Here is a 27991-nt window from a genome sequence, read left to right on the forward strand (position 1 = left end):
GCCTTCAAAAAACCCTTCTGCCCTCGCTCGGCATGGCGGCCGCGGCTTTTTCTGGAGGAGTGACGGGAGAAGGGGGAGGGAGGATGTTGCTGCGCGCGCAGCACCCGACAAGGCGGCAAGGGTCACTTTCGAGGGAGCGTCGCGCGCTCCCTCCCTCGCTTTGACCTCTGCCTCTTGTTTTTTATTTTTATTTTTTTAAAAAATTGGTCTTCTCCTCGCGAGACTCAGGTAAGAAGCCGAGCGGTCAGGAAAACCTCATCCTCCCTCCCACCCTTGAAGGGGAAGCAGCCTCAGGGTTCGTTCGCGCGCGTGGTTCCTCTTCGGTCGCGTGCCATCCCGAGGGGGCTGGGCGGATAGTCGCGGACTCGGGGAGGGGGAGGTCACTGACCCGGGAGGAGGGGCGGCGAAGGCCGTGAGGGGAGCCCTTGATACGTGGGTGCTTTGGAGAGGGGCGCTCCCTTGCCCTCTTCCTCCCTCTCCTCTCCCCCTTTTCCCGGTTCCACCTTCCGATCCCTTTATTCAGGTCGCCTCACGAGGGCCGCTGAGATCCTCCCCGGTTACCGGACGCTTCCTTTCGTCACTTGCCTGCCCCGGTCTCCTCAGCATTAGCTGGGGAGTATGGGTTTAGTAGTTCCGGTTCTTTTGGGCTGAGGGTGGGAGCATTGGTTTGGTCTCAGCAGGTGGAATTCAGGCTGGCATGGGGCCTTCAATGGGCCTCGGTGGGGGAGGGCGGGGCTCGTCCCTCCCCCCCCCTCCGTTTCATTTAGCCATTTAGGACAGAGGTCTCCAACCTTGGCAACTTTATGAGGTATGGACTTCAACTCCCTAAATTCTGGGAGTTGAAGTCCACACCTCATAAAGTTGCCAAGGTTGGAGACCTCTGATTTAGGAGACTCTGAAGCCCCCACCCGTCTCTTTCTCCCCCTTAAAGGGAAGGAATAGAATGGGGAAAAGGGGGGTATGTGGTCTATGATCCAGTTATGGGTGGTGGTAGGTTCTACCTTTGTGGGCTGATAGGGACAAGCCCTTGTTCCTGTTTTTACCTGCCACTGGGATTAAAAATTTTTTAAAAAAAATTTATTTATTTATTTGTCATACAAATATTGTATTGTAGTATGTTTAACATAATATAAGTATAAAGTAGAGATAGAAAATATAAAAATACATTAGGACAGGAACAGTAGGCACAAAGGTGCACTTATGCACACCCCTTACAGACTCCCCTACAGAAAAGGGGAGATGTCTATTGTAAGGTTGAAGATTGTGGGATTGGGAGAAGAAAAAGCAGAGTCCGGTAGTGAATTCCAGGCCTAAAAGTTTTTTGTCTGGCAGAGACACGATTTATTTATTTGAATTTTTTAATGCTGCCCTACTCCTTAGACTCAGGGCGGCTTACAACATGTTAGCAATAGCACTTTTTAACAGCCAATATATTGCTTCCACAATCAGAGTCCTCATTGGTTGGTGGGATATCCTTGTGATTATGCTGAGACTACAGTACATACCTTTGCAGAGGTAACTGTTAACCATTAATCAAGGCCTCCAGGTAGATCAGACCAAGAGCAGAAGAAAGAAGAAAGGAAAAACTTTTATTGGTCATAGTAACAACTTGGCAAGTCTGATTTTGCTGGTTTCCTCCTCCCTCCCTCCCTCTTCCCTTTTGCCTAAATAACAAGTCTTTCATGTTTCCCTAAAAGTAATCTTCTCTATAATTACTCTAGCCCATTTAGTTAGAAGAAAGCACAGTAGAATATAATAGAATAGAATTCTTTATTGGCCAAGGGTGACTGGTCACACAAGGAATTTGTCTTTGGTGTGTATGCTCTCAGTGTACATAAAAGAAAAATACATTTGTCAAGAATCATGAGGCACAACATTTAATGATAGTCATAGGGGTCAAATAAACAACCAGGAAACAATATTAATATAAATCGTAAGGATGCAAGCAACAAGTTACTGTTATACAGTCATAATTGGGAGGAAATGGTGATAGGAATGAGGAGAAAACTAATACTAATAGTATTACTTAGTGAATAGTTTGACAGTGGTGAGGGAATTCTTTGTTTAGCAGAGTGATGGCATTCGGGGGGGAAACTGTTGTTCTGGTGTGCAGTGCTTTATGGCAGTAGTTTTGAGGGTAGGAGTTGAAACAATTTATGTCCAGGATGCGAGGGGGTCAGTAAATATTTTCACAGCCCTCTTTTTGACTCATGCAGTATACAGGTCCTCAGTGGAAGGCAGGATGACAGCAATTTTTTTTCCTGCAGTTCTGATGACCCTTTGAAGTCTGTGTCTATTGTTGGGTTGCAGAACTGAACCAGACAATTATAGAGACGGACAAAATAATTTACCATAAGAAGTTGAGATACAGAACACTCTTGCAGGCAGAAAACAAAAACCCAGAGGACCTCTGTTTGCGACTTGATAACTGAATGTGGAAATAAAGGTTTGAATGGAATGGAGGCTGAGATCTCCTGCTCAACCTAAATAAAATGATGATGTCTATAGTACAATAAAGCCACCTATTCCAAGAAGAAGTGAGTTAAAGAAAAAGAAGTATTGTAGGAAGTAACTTCATATACAGTGGTAGCTCTACCTAAGAACGCCTGTACTTACAAACTTTTCTAGATAAGAACCCGATGTTCAAGATTTTTTTGCCTCTTCACAAGAACCATTTTCCACTTACAAACCCGAGCCTCTAAAACTGTAACCTGAAAAGGTGGGGAGAAGCCTCTGTGGGGCCTTTCTAGGAATCTCCTGGGGAAAAACAGGGCCTCCACCCTCCCTGTGGTTTCCCCAATCGCACACAGTATTTGCTTTTACATTGATTCCTATGGAATAGGAATTTTTCTTATGGGAAAAATTGCTTCTTCTTACAAACTTTTCTACTTAAGAACCTGGTCACGGAACGAATTAAGTTCGTAAGTAGAGGTACCACTGTATTTGCTTTCTTATACTGTAAATTGATTTTTTGGTGATTGGCCATTTCCCCTATTGTAGTCATTTTGTAATATCCCAAAATTTGTTACAATTGTAACAAATCATTTTGCAATCATTGCAAAACATGAAACAGATTTCTCATCTCAAAGTGTTTGATAGATTTAAATTGATCCTTTAGACATTAAAGGTTTTTTTGCCTAACTCACTTTCCTTCATAATGTTAATTAGCTGTAATGAAAATTACATACGCTATTAAACAACTAGCAGATAAGTATTTTTTTCACTTACAGTATGAGTGAAATTATGAAATAGTTAATTATGTGTCTGTGTGAATATTTGTATATGCATGCCTTCAAGTCAGTTCAGGTCATGTTCATACCTGGCAACTGACTGGACTAGTTCATGCAGTTTTCTTAGCAAGATTTCACAAACAGTTTGCCAGTGACTGCTTTCTAGGGCTGAAAGACTGGCCTAAAGTCACACTGCTGATTTCATGTTAAGGTGAGGCTAAAATCCACATTCTATATGTGGAGAATAGTTACACAATCCCATAAAAAAAGATAACTGCTTTAAGGGCTAGAAGTGAAAGCAGGCTTACTAAAGACAATAAAAGCTGCAAACTTATTACTAACTTACTTCCTATAGAAAAATAGCTGATGAATTGCTTATTTTATAGTATAAATCACAGTCAAAACATCTGCATCTAAAGACTGCTGCTGTAAAATAATTAGTGTTAGAATGCAAACATGTCCAATTGAATTTATCTTATAAATTTCAAAATAACTTGAATAATAGCTGATAGTGTTATTGAAATATATTATGCTGTCCATTTTTTAAATTAGAAATTTGAAATATAGTTCACATAATTTCTGTATTTTAAATGTATTTTGGCAGGCAATATTGGACTGGTTGCAATTTAGCCGTTGTACAGATTTTCTAAACCAGGATTTCCAGAACAATTAATTGCTGTAAAGGGCTTTCTCAAACCCTGACCAGAGAGCTGATTTTTCTGTTTTCCTATTCAATTCCTCCAGATATTGATCAATTATTCAGCAGGCTGTAGGAAACCCTCAGATACAGTTGTGCTCTGTGCCCCATCAGAGAAAAAAAAGGAATGGGTCAGAGGCAAACATGCAAAACCTAAAGAGAGGAGGATGCAGATTTATTTGTTTGTTTGTTTATTTATTTATTAACTTCTATGCCCCCCCCCCCCCCCCCCAATACCACTGGGATGTGAACAGACAAGCCCAAAGTGACGAATAGGTTGAACTCATCCTTCTCCTTACAGGTCATGTAATTCAGATTGTGCACATCTGCAAATTGTCATCAGTTGCTGTTAGCAAAACTCTTAATGCCAATATTTGTAACCACAATATAAGGTTGCTTACCAATGTTGAGGATAAGAGGAACTTAGAAATATGGCAAAATTAAGCAGAGTAGGAATTGGTTTGTACAGTATTGAAAGGCAAGTGGGGAAAGACCTTTAATCATCTATAAGGATCCTAATCTATTACAATTGCTGTTGTGAAGTATTGTTTTAGAGGCTAGTATAGGTGCAAGTCACCAAATTAGGAAATCCACTAGTATTCTTTGCCAAGGACCATTTCAGATCTGAAGTTGCTTGTTAATTTTCAAGAAGGCTATTTGAACTGAATGCACGTTTTTTCTAGTCCTTCTAGATTTCAGTTATTGCAGTTTTTAAAAAACCCTAATAAGAAAGTGTGAATATTAGAAATAGTAAACATTAAAAAGTGGCTTTCATATTTTTGTAAGATTTTCCTGTTTATCAATTTCTAAATAGAAATCTGTGATGGAATTTCTTGTTATGTCATTCAGGCAAGAAGCTTAGTAAGGCTGTGTCAATCTGTAGAGGATTTTATGGTAGAATAGAGTTCAAAGGAGCTGTTTACACTATCACATTCCATACAGGCATCCAAATTAAAGTATCCATGACTAATAGATGTCCAGCCCCTGATTGGATATACAACATTCCAGCTGTTTAGGCAGTTATTTCATCCTAAACAGTTCATCCTAAACTCTGTTTTCCCCCTACTTATTGCCCTCCTCTAAACTATTCCAGGTAGTTCAGACTTAGAATAAAATCTGACCAATGCAGAATAAAATACTTCTTTTAATATAACCTAACATTACATTTACTTTTTCTAAACCATTGTCACACCTATGACTCATACTCAATTTGCAGTTTATTACTGCCGTTCCAAGATCTTTTTTCACAAGTCCTGTCAGCTAGTCAGGTGATCCTAAAATATTGTACATGTAATGATAAATTTGACAACTTGCTATAAAGTTTATATAACTTTTTATTTCCTTAGATATTTACATTGGTATGTGAACCTATGGTATAATAATAAATGTATGCTGACATAATTGTGCTTATGTAAATAATCCAATTATGATTTAAAATTTCAAAAATTACATGTGTATTTTTCCTTAGATTATAAACAAAGAAAACATTACGTGGGTCATAATCCTACAGAACTTTGGAAGCCAACTCAATGGCATCCTCTACTGCTGTACCCGTAGGCTTTCATTATGAAACAAAATACGTCGTCCTCAGTTATTTGGGTCTCTTGTCACAGGAAAAGCCTCATGAACAGCCTTCTCTGCCCACTCAAGGTAAGATACTCAGTTCAATTGCTGTTAAAAATGTAATTTAAAAATATTTTAAAAGTGTAAATTGTGAACACTGTTTTACTGAATGATAAAGTAATACACCGAAACCTGATGCAGAGAAAAAAAGATAGTTGTTGATATTTTAATTTAAGTAGCATTTTATATATTTGAAAGGATCTTAATTTTACTTTTAATAAGTCATTCTTGCCCATTGGGGCTGGACATCAAAATAATTTTAATGCTAATTCTAAATGTTAAGCATATGAGTAATGTGTCACATTAAATAATTTATGGTAATAATCGTAAGAGTTAGCTTTACCTCTAAAGAAAAAAATACCCTTAATATGTATTTTGTGCATGTGAACCATCAGACAATTCCAAAACATTAAGAGTTCATTTCCAGCAATCTGCAATATATAGAGATAGTTGCTTTGATAGTTATTTGATAGTTGCAATCTTGTCAATCAAGGGATTTTGGCTGGCGGAATCCAGAAGAGACTTTTCTGCTGTGGCATCTACCCTCTGGATCATCCTGCCCCTCTCTCCCCAAGATGAGATCTACACTCTATTTTCTGGCCTTCCAAAAGGGTCTGCTAGTTGATGAGTGCTATCTTGGAGTTGGTTAATGGATTTATCCAGACACCACCCCTTCCCCATGCACATTGCTCCCTTCCTGTCTTTCTTGATTAACTGAATTTTAAATGTATGGTTCTTATTTATTGTTTTAATTTTTTTATAGGACACTTTAATTGTAGGAGTGTAAGCTGCCTAGAGTTGCCTTGGTTAGGTGGATGGCCTAAAAATTAATAATAAATATAAATAAATAATATTCCAGGAAATTAAATATCTTTGCAGATATTTATTGGTCCTAATTATATGTACTAATCCCCAAATATGTCACGTTAATTAGTCTTAATTTTCTTCCAGTTCCCATTATTAAATATGTATACTGTATACAGCACTAGCCCACTAATGTAAATGTAAAAGTATTAAATAATAGGTGTAGTGTTCTTTATGATTAGTTTTCTTCAGTTATGTTTCTCTATTTGAAAAGTTTGCTTAAATTCTTCTGTGCGTTAAGTACACAATCTTGACTTTGTAAATTTATGATAAAACGGAATACATTTGCTTCAGTGCAAATATATGTAGTAGTAATTGATTTTTGCTGCTCATCCATGCACAGATCCATCTATGTTCTCACAAGCTGTAGAAAAAGAGCTCTTGGAGAAAGTTAAAGCTGAAATTGAGGAAGAATTGAAACATCTTGATGAAGAAATTTTGGAAGGTCTGTACATATTGATATACTTTTCTTCCTGTATTATGAATGCTTTAAAAGGGTATTTTTCCTTGTTCCCAGAGGAAGGACTCTTAAAACAAACATCACTACCTTGATTTGACCACTCATTTACCTTGCTAATCACAGCTTTTGAAATATTTGATATAAAGGTATAATCCAGCAAAGGGCTGCTCGACTTACCTCTGAGGCCGTTGCGGGTGCGCGCATGCCTGATGGTAACCGCACATGAGATTTGGCTTCTGCGTATGCGCAGCAAGCAAAATCTCATGTGAGGACACACGCAAGAGTGAGATTTTGGCAATTTTCTCTGATATTTTTGCTTCCACGCATGCGCAGAAACAAAAAAATCGGCAAAAATCACTGAAATCTCCCTCACACAAGATTTTGCTTGCTGCACATGCGCAGAAGCCAAATATCGTCTGGGGGTGCGCAGCTGCGCATGCATCCTGGCATTTCCTATCAAGACACAGCACCTGAGCGCATCAGCTGCTGCCCACCACTGGTATAATCCAACAAGATTAAAATTACCGTAATTTTCAGAGTATAAGATGCACTTCCACTCCCTAAAAGTGGTGAACATTGCGGTGCCTCTTATACACTGAACGTTGCTGAAGCCCAGCTCACCAACTGGTCCCCTACCTTTGGCTGTTTTTGACCTCTGCGCATTGCATTTTTGGCCAGTTCGGGTGGTGGCAAATGGGCAGCAGCTAATGGCTGGCGGCAGCACTGAACGGGCCATGGTTAATGGGCCAGATGAATACTGGATGGATGCTAGGAAGCAAAGGCAGATTTTGTTTTTGTTGTTTTCCTCCCCAAAAAAGGTAGGTGCGTCTTATAGTGTGGAGCATTTTATACTCTGAAAAATATGGTACCTGTTTTGACAATTTTCATTGGAGATTGAGCAGACATGAATAAAAATACAAATCCTACATATTATTAGTCTGTTTATTTTAGTATTACATGATGAGCTACCTTTGATTTTTCTGTACCTTTATTGTAGTATTCCCCAGTTGCATTTTTAATAATGTACACTTTAATGAAGTCCTCTTTTTATAATATACTGCTAAAAAAAATAAAGGGAACACTCAAACACATCCTTGATCTGAATGAATGAAATATTCTCATTGAATACTTTGTTCTGTACAAAGTTGAATGTGCTGACAACATGTGAAATTTATTGTGAATCACTGTTGCTTCCTAAGTGGCCAGTTTGATTTCGCAGACGTTTGATAACTTGGAGTTATATTGTGTTGTTTAAGTGTCCCCTTTATTTTTTGAGCAGTGTATATTGTTTTCACTTGTGATATGAATCCTTGCATAAATGAATGCTGTTTATTTTCAGCTTTCACTACAACTGGCTTTGACTGCCACACGTCTCCAGTATTTAGCCCTGCAAACCCAGAGACTTCCATTGAAGACTGCTTAGCTCATCTCGGAGAGAAAGTATTCCAAGAATTGAAAGAACCCCTTGAAAAGGCATTAGAGATCCTACTTAGCAAGTGAGTTCTCATTTGCTTTGCTCAGCAGGAAGGTACTTGCTCTTAAAATTCTCACAATTTTCACCATGCTGATGTGACTGAATTTTGCTACCGCTTTTTGTTACTTTAATTGACTTTCTCTCAAAAGTGTGTGCTTGCTTACTATTTCAGGAAATGAACTAGCACTTTTTCTATTATTTTGATCCAACACAAAGAAAGCACATTTTTCATACCCAACAAAATGAAAGGTTATTTATTTATTAATGTATGTATGGCATATCATTCATTGACAAGTCATATACATTAATGTTTCAACTGCATTACTACAGCCCAATAAAATATAAAATTTTAAAAGATCTATGTTCAAATATCAATGTCCAGAGCATCTAATCATTGAAGCACAGCATTGTTTTGTTTTGTTTTTTAAAATGGGTTGTTATTCATATTAGATGAATAACTATTTGGACCGGGAGTCATTGCTCACAGTCACTCATGCCCTCATCACCTCGAGGCTCGACTACTGTAACGCTCTCTACATGGGGCTACCTTTGAAAAGTGTTCGGAAACTTCAGATCGTGCAGAATGCAGCTGCGAGAGCAATTATGGGCTTCTCCAAGTATGCCCATATCACTCCAACACTCCGCAGTCTGCATTGGCTGCCGATCAGTTTCCGGTCACAATTCAAAGTGTTGGTTATGACCTATAAAGCCCTTCATGGCACCGGACCAGAATATCTTCGGGACCGCCTCCTGCCGCACGAATCCCAGCGACCGGTTAGGTCCCACAGAGTTGGCCTTCTCCGGGTCCCGTCGACTAAACAATGTCGTCTGGCGGGACCCAGGGGAAGAGCCTTCTCTGTGGGGGCCCCGACCCTCTGGAACCAGCTCCCCCCTGAGATTAGGATTGCCCCCACCCTCCCTGCCTTTCGTAAACTCCTTAAGACCCACCTTTGCCGTCAGGCATGGGGGAACTAAAACACCTCCCCCTTGCCCATGTTGTTTTGTTGATTGACTGACTGTGTGCCTGTTTTTTATATATACTGTTTTTTTATGAGATTATTAATTTCAATTGGAATCTGGATGGGTGGGCATTGGATTTGGTATTGTGTACTGTACTGTTTTTTTTTTTTTTTTTTTTTTTTTAATTATTGTTGTGAGCCGCCCCGAGTTTGCGGAGAGGGGCGGCATATAAATCCAATAAACCTAAACCTAGATGAATCCTTCATCCCAAATATTCAATACTGGTTGCTATAGTATAGGGCTGATAGTGATATCTTTCTATTTTAGGAATCATAAATCTTGCCAAACACATAGTGGGTGTACGTTTTCTATTAAAATTGCTTCTCTATTTTCATAGGGGTTAGCACTCCTGACATTTAATTAGTTATCAAGTAGAAAAGTGTAATGTAAGTCAGCAATATGTGTTAAAGATAGGTAGGAAATTGATACCTTTGCAAGACTACACCGTTTATCAGTTACTTATACTGGCATAGATCAGATGTAAACAATGATAATGCAATATGGTCATTGAAGTGTTCTATTAAACTTTACATATACAAGAACCCATCATATATACAGTACATACTTGTTGGTTTCTTTTTCCTGTCCTGATGTCTTTATTTAACTTTATTAAAGAAGATATAACAAGTTGGCAAATTTGTCTCAGAAAGCGAAGCACGATCTTGTGTAATACACTGGGTTGTACTTTGGGTTGTTGAAAAAATTGATATGTAAACCTGAGATATTATAAAATCCCAGCATTTGTTTTGATCATTTTGTTAATACTATGAATGTTAATATGATAAGATAAGGAATAAATAAATAAATATTACAATAATTTGCTATATGTTCTTTTTTGAAAAAGTTTTTTATTTTTATTCCCATACAGAGATTTCACATATTTATCATCTCATTTCATTCTTACAAAATCCATATGTTCTATATTTATCTTATTGCTTTATTAGTTCAAGGTTGCTTTTTTACCATCCTCCCTTCCTATCTCATACAACCCTTTCTTCTCTTTCTTCTTCCCTTTTTCTAAATCTACGTCCCCTTCCCTTTCCCCTTCTCCTCTTCCCTACTTCCCCATCTGTCCTTCTTCTTTCTTCCTCCTCTTTCTTTCTTCATTCTTCTTACCCCTCTCCCCCCGTCCTTCTTCGTTTGCTGTACTTTCTCCATTTGTCTGGGATGGTATTCCAGCAGTCTTGAATTCTTTTACACGATCTTACATTTTTCATATTTTATTCCATATACCTTTAATCTATTTCTTTTTATGTTTTGTTTATTAATACACTTTAAATTTAAGATTTTCTTTTTTCTCCTTTTAAAAAATTATTATTTATTAGATTTGTATGCTGCCCCTCTCCGCAGACTTTCCCTATCCCCTCATTTCTTTCAAATGTTAAGTCTGGGTTACATCATTCACATATTTAAACTTCTTTATTTATATTTATTTTCTAACCATCTGTAAAACTTTCAGCAGAGTCCAAAATTTTCTTTATTATCTGCTCATCTCCAGGAAGGATTCCTGCTTTCCAGTTTTGTGCAAACAAAATCCTAACTGCTGTTACTATTAAATATATATCTTCATTTTTGTATTTTTCTAGTAAAATTCCTAATAGAAAAATTTCTGGTTTTAAGTCTGGCTTTTCTTCCACAATTTTTCCTAACTATGTTTCTATCTTATTCCAAAATTTTCTTGCTTCTGTACATATCCACCACATATGATAACAAGGACTTGGTATTTACTGACATTTCCAACATTTTACTGATTTACCTTTAAACATTTTGGTAATTTTTCTGGTGACATATGCCATTGATAAAACATTTTATACAAATTTTCCTTATATGCTGTTGTCTTGGTTAGTTTGTAATTTCTTTCCCATCTTTGTTGCCATTTATCCAATTTTATCCTATATCCAAAATTCCTCATCCAAATTATCATTGCTTCTTTTATCACTTCTTCCTCTAATTCAACTTTTAACAAATAATTATATAATTTCTAAATCATTTTTTCATCACTCCCTGTCAATATCTCATCCCAATTTGAAGTTCCCATCATAAAACCATCTTGTTTTTTTATCTTTTTCATATCTTGATTGTATTTGCAAATGTGTGAACCAGTCTGGTTCTCTAGCTCTTGTTTTGTTTTCAGTTCTCCTTTTTCTGTTAAAATACCCTTATATATTATAACATGTCTTAAGTTAATAATATTTAGATGTACAGTGGTACCTCTACTTACGAACATAATTCGTTCTGTGACCAGATTCTTAAGTAGAAAAGTTCGTTAGAAGAAGCAATTTTTACCATAGGAATCAATGTAAAAGCGAATAATGCATGCAAAACCATTAGGAAAGAAATAAAAGCTCGGAATTTGGGTGGGAAGAGGAGGAAGAAGAAGAGGAAGAGGAGAGTTGTTGCCGAAGGAAGAAGGTGAGGTCAGGGGAATTTTAAAAATCCAAAACTTTAACTCTTTAAAAAAAAAAGAGGGACTCTCAGGCGGCGAGGAGGAGCATGCGCCTCTCGTACACCCGGCTTGAGGCTGCCTCCCGTACAAAGATGGCTGCTACCGCTGCCTCTTCCTTCCCATGCTGAAGAGCTCCCCTCTCCTCTCGCTCACTCGCTCGCGTCTTTCCTTCACTGTGGTGACTCCTCGGTTTGGCTGAAGCCGAGTTGATCTGGCCGGGGCGAAATGCCGCCTTTTGCCTTTGTGTGCCCAGATGCTCCGGAAGGTAGCCGGTGTATGGAAGGCAGCGCGAGAGAGTCATCACAACAAAGTGGTTTATTCCCTCTCCCAGCACTCAATGAAAGGAAAACACTCCCTTGCCCAGAGCCAAGGGAGCGTTTTCCATTCTCTGGGCGTAGGGGGAGAGAATTAGTCTCTCCCAGCACCCAGAAAAAAGAAGCGCTCCCTTGGCTCCGGGTTGCCCAGAGCCAAGGAAGTGCTTTTTTTCTATGGGACCTGGGAGAGGGAATAAACTTCTCCCAGCAGCCAGGTTATTTTGTGTCTCAGGTGTTAATATGAGCAATTAATATGATTCCCCTCTGGCAGCCCAGAAAAGCCAAACGAGCCAGGCTCAGGTTCCTAAGTGGAGAATGGTTCGTTAGAAGAGGCACAACTACCTTGAACACCCAGTTCGTATTAAGAAAAGTTCGCAGTTGACACCTGCTTAAGACATGAAGTGTGGCAAAATTTAGTTAACACAGTGTTATATTTTTGCTGTTTGCTTTTCAAAGTCTGTATAATTTTTATCATCAGTTGTGCGGTTTAAGCTGTTAATAGATTGGACCACCTTCTTGAAACCAAATAACTGCTTTGACCTTTTTGATTGGGTTAATATAGTTAGTTTAGTAATGTACAGATATCAAGAAAAATGTCATATTTTCACCTTTTTTAGTTTCATTATCTTCCCCTTTGGTTTCTCTCATTCAGACCAGTGAATTATCAGGAATATAAGGAGAGGACACAAGAAGCAGCAAGTCATGCTAGTGGTTGGAGCAAGGTAACCAGCTCACTTTTTAAAACTTCTTTTCAGTGGATATTGAGTCAGTGCCAGTTGAATTACCTGGAACATAAAATACCCAATTTCTTAATTCATAGTTAGATTCGGGATGGCTGGAGAGATGGACTGACAGACAGATTTATTTAACTTGGCTAGGTAGTGATGTCTGGATTATTCATTCCTTTCAGGGACACCATTGAGACAACTCCAATTCACTAATAATTAGTTGGGGAAAATATTTTTTGTAGAGTAAGACCATTACATATTTAATAGGTTTGGTTTACAGTGCATATTAATACATGTATATGAAGCTTGAAGACATTGGAGTAGGTGATATGAAGGATAAACAGAAATCAGTAATGCAAGCTAAAAATTATGATTCAATCTACTGCCTTATCAAGAAAGAAATATTAGCATTGCCTTCTGACCCAAATAGGTTGGCTGTAGCTTTCACCTACACCTCATTGTATGTAAACATGAGAACTTTTGGGCAATATTGTTTCACTTTCTTCATGAAATGACTAGAGAAGTCATTTGGGTTTAGGTTCAAGTGTCAGTAATATCTTGATTAGACGTAGTCCTACTCTTCTTTCCATTTAGTAATCGTGCATATGGGGGCTACTTTTAACCCAATAATCCTGCAAAACTAAAAACTCCTGGAAGAAATTCCGAGGGGAAAAAAAATATATATATATATATATATATATATATATATAAAACAAATTTTATATATATATATATATATATATATATATATATATATATATATATATATATTTATATATATATATATATATATATATATATATATATATATATATATATATATATATATAAAAAGCTTAATTTTGATACAGCAATGAATGAAGAAAAATATTATGAGATAAATTAATCTTCTGGGCCATAATATAATTGGCCAATATACTATTGAGTGTTATTCTAATATTATTTCATATTTGAACATGTTAAGTTCTTAACTTTTGCTTCTCTCATAAATAAAATATGTATATATTTGATGTGCTTTTCTTCATATAAGTATACTGGGTATGCTTGCATGAATACTGTATGCCACACAATGTTACAGTTCCTGGTCCTTACTTTCTCTAGGTTTTAGTGCCCCTGGTGATACTTCAAAGGTTCTTGGTAGAGCTGTCCAAACGGGGCCAAGAACCACTTGGTGCACTTGTGAACTTTGGAGTGAGTTACCTTGAAGATAATGTTGCAGATTACATCATCCAACAAGGTGGATGGGTAAGACAGATAATATTTGACTACATATTTCTCATGGCAGCTTCAGATATTTTATTTATTTATTTATTGGATTTGTATGCCACCCCTCCCCGAGGACTCAGGGCATATCAAAACAAATATAAAAACATAGTAATACATCTGTTATGTTTATTACCATGATATGTTTATTTTAGTATGACAGTGGCTTTAACATAAAGCATATAACTTTCTTTTTGAAAATAATAGATAATGCTAAAAGATTTTGTTAAAACTGGCTTTAAAATTCTCACTGGTCTCTGCGTGAGACAAAACCTATTCCTAAATACTTTTTTTCCTTGTGGAATTTAACCTAACCTAATCTAATCTTCAGATTTTGGAAGAAGTATCGAACAGCAAGAAGCAATTCCATTTTATCCATTTATACTAAACTTTTGTGAATGTGATAAATTCTATAGAAATTCTTTCTCATTTTTTAATTTTCTAATGATTGATTTTTTCTGGAGTTTTCCTCCCCCTTTTTACATTGGATACTTATACTATTCTGAGCGGAACCTCCTTGGTTTAATTGTGTTTTCTTTTAAGCATCGTAATATTTTTTTTTCTTCAATTTTCTTAAATATTAGGAAATTATCCTTCTAAAATCTGGATAGTTTATTGTTCTGCAAAAAATCAGTTTCATTTAAAAAGTTATTTAAAGTAACATTGAGTGTATAAAGAAGCCTGCCTGAAACATATAGTTCATGTCCTCGTTTTCATCTATTTTTGCAAAAGTTGTGAAATGGAGCTGAGGGCACCCAGATTATTCCTTACTGGAAGGCAGAACAACACTAGATTTAAACAGAATTAATCTGGGGATTAGTGAAATTATCCCCAAGCAGTTTTTAAACCCCCTCTATATTTGATAATATAGATTATGCTATTATGTAGGTTATGTTCTATTTGATTTGTTACACATTTTTTTTCATTCTTTACTTCCTCCCTTCCTCCACTTTTTCCCTGTCTTGGTAAAACAAATGATTTAAATTTCATTTTTTGAACTACCCTTCAAACTATGAAGCAGGATTCATATCTACAATCTTAAGTTTTAAATTTAATGAAAGTTAACTTCCAGTTTGCTTTTGGCAGGCAAATAAAACTTTGGGCTTGCTTGTATGTTCATGCCATAGCTAACAGTGGAATTATTAGGCAACAAATATACTGTTTTAGCAATCCTAATGTTTACTAGTTTTTTCCACAAATGGTTGGAGAGGATGCAGCTTCTAATATAAATAAATGCAGGACAGACACTATTTCCAACAGAAGCAAATCATGCTGTGGTTTTGCAGTCTGACCATTTTAAGTTTGTCATTGGAGCACCCAAAGGACCAGACCAGGGACAAATCATACCAGAGAAAATCTGTGTGGTCACTTAAATTTAAACTACAGTGGTACTTCTACCTAAGAACGCCTCTACTTACGAACTTTTCTAGATAAGAACCCGATGTTCAAGATTTTTTTGCCTCTTCTCAAGAACCATTTTCCACTTACAAAACCCAAGCCTCCGAAACTAACTGGAAAGGGCAGGGAGAAGCCTCCATGGGGCCTCTCTAGGAATCTCCTGGGAGGAAACAGGGCCTCCACCCTTCCTGTGGTTTCCCCAATCACACGCATTATTTGCTTTTACATTGATTCCTATGGGAAAAATTGCGTTCTTCATACAAACCTTTCTACTTAAGAACCTGGTCGCGGAACCAATTAAGTTCATAAGTAGAGATACCACTGTAATTTACTAAAAGCTGTATAATTTGCAATTAAATGATATACTTAATTGCTACTGGATTAGGAGTGAGTAATTTAAAGATCTATTTCATCAACTGGTCACTTGTAAGACATTTTAGCATCCAGGCAGTTCTTGATTTACAAATCATTTAACAACCACATCACTTAGTGAAGGGAGCTCTGGCTCTAATTGTGATTGTATTTATTTATTTATTTATTATTCATTCATTCATTGGACTTCTATGCCGCCCCTTTCTGAGGACTCGGGGGCAGCTCACAACATAAAATAAAACAATATATGACATTTCGGGTCCAATTAATTAAATGTAAAAAACTAAAACTAAAACCCTAAAAACCAGTCATTCCCATTATATAGATTACATAGATATATTTATTATACATCCTTTATATAGATATATATATATTCATTATACATATATATTTATTTATTTGTGCTATACTACATAGCTCTTCATAAAAATGTAGGGAATTTTACTTCTAAGAAATTAGGAATATTTACTGTGGAACAGTTTACAATTACTTTGGTTTTAATTATTTTAATTATGAAATTTCAGTGCTTAATCATGCACTCAAATACAAGGTTGCTTAATGTCTTTTATGAACTGGTGGTTTATACTGGGATGAATTGCTAGCAAGTCAGACACACTTTCCAGAAGAGCTGTGATCTCAAAAGCCTCGTCTTGTAGTTAAAGATAATCCTTTTTCAAAGGTGCTGGGTTGGTCTGCATCTGTACTAGCATGGATGGATGTAAGATAAAGAGTTAGTAGAACTAAAGCATAAGACACACAGATGTTACTATCACTTGGGCTTAGAGCATCTGGACAACTTTGTCAAGTTTAGTTAACTGGAAAGCTGTTATCGGCTCCAGACACACTTTTTTCATTCTCATAATACATTGGATGCCTGAAAGAAATAAACTGCTTCACAGAATTTTTGAAATTATTAAAGCCCTTTGCGTATAACTACTTTTGCTAAAAGTCTTCTGTAAATTAGGACTTTAAACTAATAGTTCTGCTTAGAAATGCTGAAAGCAATATTGGAATAGAAAAAGGAAGTAAATCTTGCTTCAATTGAAAGCCTGAAGTAGATTAAATTCTTCTGAATTGGCTATCATTACTAAACCTTTTGGACTTTCTGGATTATTTCTGAGGCTTAGTGGTGGTGCTGATGTAGCAGTTCTATTCCTTACTCAATGGGAGTTTTAGTAGTTAGCGTGAGAAGAGAGAGGTTGGTTTGAGACGGTGCCAAATGTGGATTGCTGTGAGGCTTTTCTTTTTCTCACTATCTTTTGACATTTACTTAGATCTTCACTTTGGGCGAGGCCACTGATGCACTGGAACTTTTGATCTTTCATATAAGGGCTGTCAAGGTCTGAATGAGAAGAAACTAGAGTAATACTAAGTTGCTGTTTATGCAAAAAGCCAACTGTGGTGGAATGTTGTCTGGGGTTCCAAGAAAGGGGGACTCTTTCTCAAAGGACAAAGAAACATTGGAGCTAGGGAATTCCTAGCAATTCCCAGAGCATATCTGTAGTTATGCATAGAATTGATTTAGTCTGGTAAGATTCTGTCTGTAGGAAAAAGAAAATCAGAAGTAACTCCATATGTTGCTCTCAGTTATTTGGGCCTGACATCAACTATTTAATTCTCTGTCTGCTCCATTGGTAATGCCATGAGGTAACACTTTCTGAAGAAATAGACTGACAACATGGGAGATTGTCAGTCTATACCCTCAGCTATTATTAGATTATAATTGGAGGCCCTGGCCAGACAGACGCTTGTTCAGCTATGTCTAATATGTCAGCTGCAAGCCTTTCCTGATCACAGTGATTCATGACCTTGTCACCTTCTGTATAAATTATTTCAATTTGCTCTACTAGGAAGCTGTAGTTGGTGACAAAACACAGTACAGACAGTGTTTCCTCGATTTTCACGGGGGAGCGTTCCAAGACCACCCGCGAAAGTCGAATTTCCGCGAAGTAGAGATGCGGAAGTAAATACACTATTTTTGGCTATGAACAGTATCACAAGCTTCCCTTAACACTTTAAACCCCTAAACTGCAATTTCTCATTCCCTTAGCAACCATTTAGATTATTACTCACCATGTTTATTTATTAAAGTTTATTTTAAAAAAAATATTTATTAAAGGTGGACGAAAGTTTTGGTGATGACATATGACGTCATCGGGCAGGAAAAACCATGGTATAGGGGAAAAAAACCCACAAAGTATTTTTTAATTAATATTTTGGAAAAACTGTGGTATAGCCGTTTTGCAAAGTTCGAACCTGCGAAAATCGAGGGATCACTACTTCACTTATTGGTAGGTGAGAACTGCTTCTTACAACACCAGTGTTACAGATTCTGCATTGGTTACACTAAGCTTTCAGGTACAGTTCAAAGTGCCATTTTTGACCTATGATGGCCTAGATCAGTGATGGGCAACCTTTTGAGCTTGGTGTGTCAAAATTCGCCAAAAAACTGAGCATAACTCGGGTGGTGTGTCACCTTGAGAAAAAAACATAATTTTGTGATATTTATAGTTTAAATAACAAATATGCATAATTATCTTTCTCTCTCTTTCCTGTCATTCTCTGCCTCAATCATTTTCTCATTTCTCTTTTTTTTCTCCCCTTTATTCTATCATTTCTCTCCCTCTCTCTCCCTCTCTTCTCTCTCACACTCTTTCTCTCTCTCTCCCTTCCTTTCTTTCCTTTTCTCTTCCTTCCACTTTTTTCTCTTTCTCTCTCTCTCTCCCTTCCTTTTTTCTCTTCCTTCCACTTTTTTCTCTTTCTCTCTCTCTTTTCCTTCCTTCCCCTCTTCCCCTCCCTCTCTTTCTCCCTCTCTCCCTTTATATTTATCTCTTCCTTCCTTCCTCTCTTCCTCCCTTTCTCTCCCTCTCGTTCACTTTTCTCTCTTCCTCCCTTTCTCTCTCCCTCTCGTTCACTTTTCTCTCTTCCTCCCTTTCTCCTCTCCCTCTCGTTCACTTTTCTCTCTTTGGCGAACTCCCAAACTGTTCAGATTCAAGAAAAAGCTTATCAAGGGGGGTGGGGGGTTGTAAAAATCTAGTTATGAGCCGCCAAAGGAGGAAGCAAATGGTGCGACGTCCACGCAGGGTTTTTTTTCAGACTCTCTTTTTTGCGAGCCCGGCATGATTTTTTAAAATTACAAATTAATAACCCGGAAAGGGTTTACCTTAGCACCGTCTCCTGTAACACCGTTCTGGAAGGCGAGCAGGGAGCAGAGGGGCGAGGGCAGTGTTCCCTCTAATTTTTTTTCGGGGTGGGCGGAAAAGTACAGTGTCTGAGTGACAGTCCCTTTGGGACTGGGCGGCATATAAGTATAAATAAATAAATAAATAAAGTGTGGGCGTGCGCTATCACACATGAGCGAGTTCTTGCATCTATAATTCAATCCTTTCTATGTCTCCCTCCCTCTTTCCTCCCTCCCTCTTTCCTTTCTATCTTTCTCTCACCCTGCCTTTCTCCAAGCCCTTCCTTTTCCCTCTCCCTATCCTACTACCCCTCACCCTCCTTCTTTCCTCCCTCCCTCCTTTTTTCTATCTCTCCCTCCCTTTCCTCCTTCACTCTTTCCTTTCTATCTCTCCCTCCCTCCCTCTTTCCTTTCTATCTCTCCATCCCTCCCTCTTTCCTTTCTATCTTTCTCTCCCCCTGCCTTTCTCCAAGCCCTTCCTTTTCCCTCTCCCTATCCTACTTCCCCCTCTCCCTCCTGTCTATCTCATCCTCCCTCTTCCCTTTCTCCCATTCTCTCCCTCTTCCTTTCTATCTTTCTCTCCCTGCCTTTCTCCCTCTTTCCCTTCATCTCTCCCTCTCTCTTTATCTCAATTCCCTCTTTCTCCCTGGGCTGCTGTGGCTGCCCTGCAGCCCCACCACGGACGGACTGCCTTAGCATTGGCGCCCCCCCCCCACACGCTGCAGCTGCCGGACCATCAGCGGCACACACACACACACTGCGTTTCTCCCTCTTTTCCTTCATCTCTCCACGCACACGCTGGCAGCACACACACACGCTGCGTTTCTCCCTCTTTCTCTTCATCTCTCCACGCACACGCTAAGCTCCCGGACCATCAGCGGCACGCACACACGCGCACACACACACACACGCTGCCTTTCTCAATCTTTCCCTCTTTCTTTCTTGCTCTCTCTCACTCTCTCTTCCTTCCTATCTTCTCTCTCTCTTTCTCTCTCTCTCCCTTCCTTTCTTCTCTCTTCCTTCCACTTTTTTCTCTTTTCCTTCCTTCCCCTATTCCCCTCTCTCCCTCTTTATATTTATGTCTCCCTTCCTTCCTATCTTCCTCCCTTTCTCTCTCCCTCTCATTCACTTTTCTCTCCCTTCCTTCCCTCCTTCTGTCCTCTCCTCTTTCCCTCCCTCTCTTTCCCTTCTTTCTCTCCACATCTCCGACGTGCAGCTGGCTTTGCTGACCGGCACAAGTCTCAAGCCAGCTGCTCCGGAAAGCCAGGAAGGTCCTCCTGCGCCCCCCCCCCCCCCGCCGAAAAAAACCCGGAGGTCTACCGCCACCAGCCTGAGGCCTCCCGTTGCTCCACTCGGCTTCGCTGTGGACCTCCGTTGTGTTTTCGGAGGGAGGGAGCGGCGGGAAAGCCCTGTGCTGGCCAGGAAAGCTGGCTTTCCGAGAAAGCAGCGCGCTTTCTTACAACTTTCTTTCTTACAACTCTTTCCTGGGCAGGGGGAAGGGAGGAGGCCTGCAACCCCTCCCCTCGCTCCCAGCAGCCCCTGCGAGCCAACCACCGTTCGATGCTTGGCACCACGCCAATCAGCTGGGAGGCGGTGTTCTCGCCCCTCGCGAAAATCGCCCGGCCTCTTAATTAAGGGGAGAGGAAAAATAATAATAATTGCGGTTGCAATTGCACTCCCTAAAGCTCCGTTTCTCCGGCGGCCGCGTGTCACCAAAAATGGCTAGGCGTGTCAGTGGTGACACGCGTGTCATAGGTTCGCCATCACTGGCCTAGATGGCTTGGACCAAGTACTTTAAGGGCCATCTTGAAACACAACATAATCGTTGAGTTTAAAAATCACATATGGGGAAGTTCAAGGTTCTTCTTTCCTCAGCAAAAGATGAAAAGGGTCAGAAGCTAATTTTTTTAAGTAGTGTTCCCTCTTGTGTGCTGATGTTTAGAAGGGTAGTCAGAAATGCCATTTAGAAGACTTTTTAATAGTTATATTTTATTGGAGATGCCTATGTTAAGTAGGATTTTGGTATTTTAAGATACAAAAATTAATTATTTTAGGCTATGTACCCCGAGAGTCTATTGGAAGTGCAGTGGTAGAAAAAGTAAATAAATAAGATTATTTCTACAACTAGTTTCCACATGCTTAACTAATTTTAATTGACAAGGGAGGAACAGTAGGTCAATCAAAATTGAACCAGCTCATAAAAGATGGACAACACACTCGTTTTGTTTTCTTTGTAATTGCTTCCTTTATACCGAAATGCTTTGCTTTTAATTTTTTTAAATAACAGTTGCATAAGGAGTGAGAAACAGTCAGCAACCAGAATAAACCAGCACTAAGATTTTAAAACTGTTTCTAATATTGAAGGGCAACAGAGACATAGTTGCAATTCAGTCACCTCCATGTAAGCAGTAGGTATTGACCTAAATTAATGTATCCACTAATCCAGTGATGGGCAACCTTTTGAGCTTGGTGTGTCAAAATTCGCCAAAAAAACCAGCATAACTTGGGTGGTGTGTCACCTTGAGAAAAAAACCATAATTTTGTGCTAAAAGTGTCTGGTAACCGATTCCAGGCACTCCAAATTTCCTGTTCATAGTGGCACTCCCTCTTGATTCTCCAAGCGGCACCTTTCTAGATTCTCAAGCTTTGACCTCAAGTCAACAAACAAGCTTCGCCGAGTCTTACTTTCACTTTGCAGAATAGTCCCCGGACTCTTTTTAAAAAAAAAACTCCTGCAGGAGAGGGCGGGGCGCCCTTGCCCCAAAGACTCACTGAAACGGTGAATTCTCACGTGAATTGCAGGTTATTTCCAGAAGCCTGGGACAGATATCCTTGCAAAGGTTTGACAGAAAAAGCAAGCAGAGAGCAAACTTCAAAAGAAGGGAAAAGACGGGAGGGAAGGAGGAGGCAAAAGGAGGAAGGAAGGGAAGAAGGAAGGAAGGAAGGAGAGAGAGAGAGAAAGGGGCTCTTTGGAAGGAACAGGTTTCGTTCTAATGGAAAGAATCGGCTCACCCAATGAAAGGGAACGCGAAGCGACGATATTTCTTCATCTGGAAAAATGGACACCTGACTTCCTTAACGGCCGCGTGTCACTGAAAATGGCTACGCGTGTCAGTGCTGACACGCGTGTCATAGGTTCGCCATCACTGCACTAATCCATTCTATTATCAAATATTATATAGTTTTTAAAAAGCAGAGAACAGGAGTGATTTCTTTTGACTCATTCACCTTGTTTGTTTTTTTAAAGGTAAAATGCAAGTGTTTTCAGAGATGAAATGTGTGCTTTTAATAAGATAGAGACCAGCCCTTCAGCATTTTTATAGATAAAGATTATTTTGCAAGCAGTGCTTAGAAAGGGAAAGGTTTAGTATTTCTCCTTGGGTTAAATTAAAAATGTCCACTGTAATTTGGCAGCAGCTTAGCTTCACAGATGCCCCAAAGCAGTATTAAGGCACAAGCTGCTATATGTACACTCCCTTTCCCTTATTCCATTCACTCACTCTCTTTCCTCTGTGGGCAGCATCTGTTTCGTGAGAAGCTTCTCTTGGAAAACAGCAGAACAGGAACAGTAAGCTTGGGTAAGATTTTTCTACTGAGTTGAGATAGGCTTTAAATATCACCCTTTTCCTCATTTTCAGTGCTGTACAGTATAGACTTTTGGAAAAGGACCTGTGAGAATTATCACAGGAGTGAAAATGACTAAATATCGTTACTTGAGCATTATTTTTCTACTCTCGGGAATCTACTTGTATGTTGTGCTGGTTTTCAGTTCTTTGCATCATTAAAATCTTTGGAACTTTTAATTGTATTTGAATTTAAAAGACAAAAATGAATTGGTAGTTTTTGGATGAGAAAATTCATAGAATGATCTGAAAGGTATCTTCACTGGTACATGATTGTATGATTATTAAATATGATGTGTTATTTTACTTTATTTTGGTTCTAAAATTTCCAACAATACTATTAGTTTTTTGAAACTTAAGATTTTGACTCTTAAATGACACAGCAAAAGTATTAGAGGTAATGCTAAACCAAGATAGCAATATACTTTGAAGATATTTAGATACGATAATGTGCACTTACTTGTAGAATAGTAATAATATGCACTCAGATGTAATTTGGCTATGGAAACGAAATACTTACTTCAGAAAAACTGATATATTGTTATGAAACAATTCATATGAAACCTGACTTCCATTTGGCATGTGAAATATTTTGTACTACGTATTTCCAACAGCTGCTCCTGTTTTTCAAGGATTGATTTATTTGTTTAGTTCTTTCTTTCACCACAGTGATTTAAAATGGAAGATAGTAGATTTTAATCAGCTTGATGTATCATATTTCATAGAAAAAAGCCTATATTATAGCTTATTCTTGCACAAACTTAGATGAAAATATCCTAGGGTTTTTTGCATTTTTTTTCTCTAAAAAGAATGTAGGGATGGGGAGAGGAAGAATAGCAGCATAATGCCCACTTGTTTTAAAATTAAAAGGATATTATATTTTTGTTCCCTGTCTTTCCAGTGGCTAGTCTGTGTTTATATTTGTCTATGTCTTTATTTTTTACTAGATCTGTAACAAATGAATTACCTGTACTGTTCTCCTAGGGATATTGAATTGCGTTGTTTCCAAAACATAAATAGTATTACCGAAAAATTAACCTTCTTTGTAGTGGTACTCTATTTCAGTAGATATGTGGAATTTTAAAAAAATAGCTAGATTTACATATGTTCACAAATTAAGCATTAAACTCTAATTTATGAAACATTTGCATTTCTTCAGAAGGATGAATCTGATGTGCTGGCATATCTGATTCAGTAAAGGAGAGGTAGAATATCCTCTCTAGGAAAACATTTTCTGATGTATTATCCATATCCCTCTTGAGTTTTCTTCTGATCTCTTAAGTTTTCTTTAGTAAAGTAATATCTGATAGGAAAATCTAACCATGCTATGTCCTAAAGTAGAGGGAAATATGGGAATTTTTCCCCACAAGGTGCTGCTTTCACAATTATAAATGCTACTGCGCACTTCATTCGTTTTGTTGTTTTTTGTGCCGAAACAAGGGTGGGGGGTGGGGGGGTAGAGCAAGTCAGCCTGGAAACATGTGAAGCGCAGAGGAAAAGGAACCGTTCATGAGTGAATAACATGTACTTGTCTCTATTAGGCCATTCAGCCTATATGACAACTTGATCACTGAAAAGGAATGATCGGGGATTTGCAAATAAATGCTTGCTGGATGGCTGCCGGCCAGTCCCAGTGCAACTGTCCGAATGTGCTACATTCTATTAGTACAGATGGATGGATTTGAAAAATGGCCATCGGTGGAAGTTCTAAGAGCTTTCCCTGAATAATGGATGAATGTTTCTGTCCTAATGGCAAAAAAGACTGCATAGTCTGTGTATTTTCTACGTTGGCATAATAATTATTGAAGTTCTCTTAATTCAAATAAAGTAAATCAAACTTTTTAAAACTAGGATGAAATTTTATAATAGATTTCTAGAATTGGGAAAAAATAAACATTGTCTTTTTTGTTTGATCGTGAGATTATTGTTCATTTTGGTAGGTATTAGATACAGGGGCCCTCAAACTTAACAACTTTAAGACTTGTGAACTTCAATAGGAGAAGCATAGCATAGCTGGCTAGAGAATTCTGGGAGTTGAAATTCGTAAGTCTTCAGTGCCTTTGCAAGCATGCAAAATCTTTACTCCTCCAAGCTGCCCCTCCCTTTTCTTTCTTAAAAAGACACCGTTTCAGTGCCTTTGCAAGCATGCAAAATCTTTACTCCTCCAAGCTGCCCCTCCCTTTTCTTTCTTCAAAAAAGGGGGGGGAAAGAAACCCCTTCATCCCAGCAGCAGCTGCTTGGGTTCATAAGGTGAAAATAGTTCGGAAGAAGAGGCAAAAAAATCTTAAACACCGGGTTCGTATCTTGAAAAGTTCGTTAGAAGAGGCGTTCGTAAGATGAGGTACCACTGTATTGGGAATATCTTGTAAAAATTGAGTTTATTTTTTTCAGGATTGCATATGAACAGTGGAGGGCAGCATTGTAAGTTTAGGAAAAGAGACATTTGCTTTAAAGTCTAGCAAAGGATTTCTAACCAATCCAGCTATGTCCCTAGCTCTTTGAAGCTGTGTGCTGAGATTCAAACACTTAACCTGCTTTTATCTTTTCAGCTAAAGCATTTGAGTATTATTATTGCATTCCTCTAAATCCTTTGTTACCCAATAAAACTCTTCAAATGTCTTGATCAGTAAATAGGATGAAAACATGGTTGAATTTGTAAATCTGGTACTGACCCATATAGAACAAATAAGTTATTTTTATGTTCTTCATACGTACTATGAAGTTTGCATAAATTAACTACAGCGTAAAAAACTGTTCCAAAGTTTTATCACTCTATGAATATAAATTGCTTAGATTTTTATTCAGTAGTGACATTACTGTTTTCTTCTAATTTGTTTATTAAAATTCAAAACTTGGTTTTAATACCAGCAAGTGCTACTGCACACAGCTAGTCTTTGCTTAACAACCATTTGCACAGTTACTATTCAGAGTTCGGATGGAGCTGAATGAATGATAGTCGTGGCCGGTGCGTGAAGTGGTTGCAGTGCTCCTGTTGGTCACATGATAAAAAAACTAGCCCTCATTTACAATTGCAGCACTTCAACTTTTCTCACCTGCTGTCTCCGCCTGAGATATCTCTGCGGAGTCTGCAGAGAGGGGCGGCATACAAATCTAGTAAATATTTTTTAAAAAAATTATATTTCTGTTCTGTACTCTACTACCGTCACTAACCCCTGCCATTCTCTAGCTGACCGTTGCTATCTTCTTTCCACTGCTGACCTGGGATCCAGGCGTTTTGCAAGAGCTAGCAGAGGAGGCAGGGCAGCGATGGAGCAGTGGCTTGCTGCCATCTTTATCCAGGAAACCTCTGCCTGCACCACCACCCTGCCCTCTCCACTAGCTCCATTCTACTGCTTCCTCCTTGGCTGCCTCAGTGAACTCCCTTTGGCAGACAAGGCTTGTTATCCACATTGCTTGGCTGCAGCTTTGCCCAGTGCCTGGATCCTGGGGCGCCAGCAGTGGGTGGAAGGAGACAGTGAAGGTCGGAGGGAGGAGGTGGGTGGCCAAAAAGAAAGAGGTGAGGAGGGAAGATGGGAGGGGGAAGAGTTGAAGCAGAGGCAACTGCAGCAAGGCTGCCAGGCCCCATCTGCACAAGGCTGGAGAATCTTGAGATCTTCATCTAAATATGGTTCAGTCCTCACTGAATGACCACAAATAGGACTTCTGGAACCGCCAAGGATTTCAGATTCCTGTAACTCTTAACTAATATATATTTTCTGAAAAGTATATATTCTGAACTCTAATGGTTTTGATGACTTCTACTTTCCCCTCCACCCAGGGAACTGTTTTTAGTTTGGATTCTGAAGAGGAAGACTTCCATGGAATCATTGCTGAAGACAGCAATGACATCTACATCCTAACTAGTGACAACTCGGGCCAGGTGAGCCCACCTGAGTCACCCACAGTAACAACATCTTGGCAGTCGGAGAGCTTACCTGTTTCTTTGTCGGCCAGCCAGAGCTGGCATACAGAAAGCTTGCCAGTTTCGTTGGGGCCCGAGTCGTGGCAGCAAGTAGCTATGGATCCTGAAGAAGTAAAAAGCTTGGACAGCAACGAAGGTGGGGAAGAAAGGAGTGAAAACAACTCTTCAAATTCAGATATTGTACATGTTGAAAAGGAAGAGATACAAGAGAGTGTTGAGGAGGCAGCCGTGTCAGAAGTGGGCCTGCAAGCAAGTGCTAAAAAATTGAGCTTGCCAGAAGTCCCGGCTGCGTTGCCGAAAACAGAGTTAGAGGCCGAAAGCTTGTTGATTAAAAGACTAAGCCCTTCTGCCCCTTTGCCCGCTGAGGGTCACAAAGAAGGGAGCGTGGTGGAATGTCCTGATCCTGAACCTTTGATGTTGAGTAAAACTGCCAAACCACTAACTCCTTCGAGTGGGAAGGCTTCCCCCAAGCCTGAGAAAATGCAGCTACCAGAAGAAGCAAAACTACCCAAAGAGAGCTATTCTGAAGAAAAGTCTCCTGATGGAGAGGAGAAACCCATTCTTTTGCCAGAAGGCAAATCCCTTCTGCTCTACGGTGGGGCAGCTGCAGTAGCTATCATGGCTGTCGCAGTAGGTGTAGTGCTGACGCTGAGGAGGAAGTAGTCAATTCTTCTATTCAGAGATACGGCCTGAATTGGTTGCATTGACTAAGGTTTGCTATGCCTCCTGTTAGTGAGAAATCCCGTGTAACGTGACAGGAAGGTACAGCATGAGTTTACTGCTAATTCTAGGACAATCATGTTTTTAGTGGCCTGGGGCTGATTTTCCCTCTTTAATTATAGGGGTAATATTGGAACTCCCTTGCACACTTAAGTATCTCAATCTATCTGAAAAATATTGGGGCAGGGGTAGGGAGATTGGTTATACACTGGAAATCGGACCTGGAAATCCCAGGGCAATAGGAAAGTTAATTGTTAACCCTGGAGAATTCCTTTAGGTAGCTGCTATTGCAGCTTCTTTGCTCACCTCCACCTCTTGAATGAGAGGTTCTCTAATCATGTAGCATGAAGCTACTTCGTACCCTTTTGTCTTAGCTTCCTCAGGTACTGCATTGCTCCCAAATTTTACGATTAAATCCCTAAAGCTATGATATGAAAGCCGATCATGCAAGGTTGAAAGTATAATGCATTTTGGAGAGAGGTAATGTGTGTGTGCGCGCGCTTTTTTCCCACCATTGTACATTATGCATTTTTCTGATCTGCCATTGTTGTCTCTCTGTCCCTATCCCCTCATTCATCCAGCTTTAGCATGTCAGTTTAGTTATCAAAGATACACTCCTTTCACCTATCACCATTTTAATGAATGCAAAAGAAAAT

General features: G+C 39.0%; 1 protein-coding gene across 2 annotated transcripts; it reads left to right on the plus strand.

The window, feature by feature from the left end:
* The first annotated feature begins 32 nt into the window (after positions 1 to 32).
* Positions 33 to 27990, plus strand: BCL2L13 (BCL2 like 13). Of its 2 annotated transcripts, none has more exons than XM_070754272.1 (7): positions 33 to 228; positions 5396 to 5577; positions 6758 to 6859; positions 8214 to 8370; positions 12781 to 12850; positions 13958 to 14101; positions 26472 to 27990. In XM_070754272.1, exons 2-7 carry the CDS (start codon positions 5457 to 5459, stop codon positions 27276 to 27278), a joined length of 1401 nt encoding a protein of 466 aa, XP_070610373.1. In that variant the 5' UTR covers positions 33 to 228; positions 5396 to 5456; the 3' UTR covers positions 27279 to 27990. The 2 variants fall into 2 exon arrangements, with proteins under 2 accessions (XP_070610373.1, XP_070610375.1); XM_070754274.1 differs by having other exon boundaries at positions 227 to 295.
* The last annotated feature ends 1 nt before the right edge of the window (position 27991 follows it).

The sequence above is a fragment of the Erythrolamprus reginae genome, chromosome 6 (assembly GCF_031021105.1).
Source record: "Erythrolamprus reginae isolate rEryReg1 chromosome 6, rEryReg1.hap1, whole genome shotgun sequence".
Taxonomy (NCBI): Eukaryota; Metazoa; Chordata; class Lepidosauria; order Squamata; family Dipsadidae; genus Erythrolamprus; species Erythrolamprus reginae.

Coding starts and splice junctions, on each gene's coding strand:
- BCL2L13 (XM_070754272.1), top strand. CDS start 5,457: ATGGCATCCTCTACTGCTGTACCCGTAGGCTTTCATTATGAAACAAAA. Junction 12,851..13,957: donor ATGCTAGTGGTTGGAGCAAG/GTAACCAGCTCA, acceptor TACTTTCTCTAG/GTTTTAGTGCCCCTGGTGAT. Junction 14,102..26,471: donor TCATCCAACAAGGTGGATGG/GTAAGACAGATA, acceptor CCCTCCACCCAG/GGAACTGTTTTTAGTTTGGA.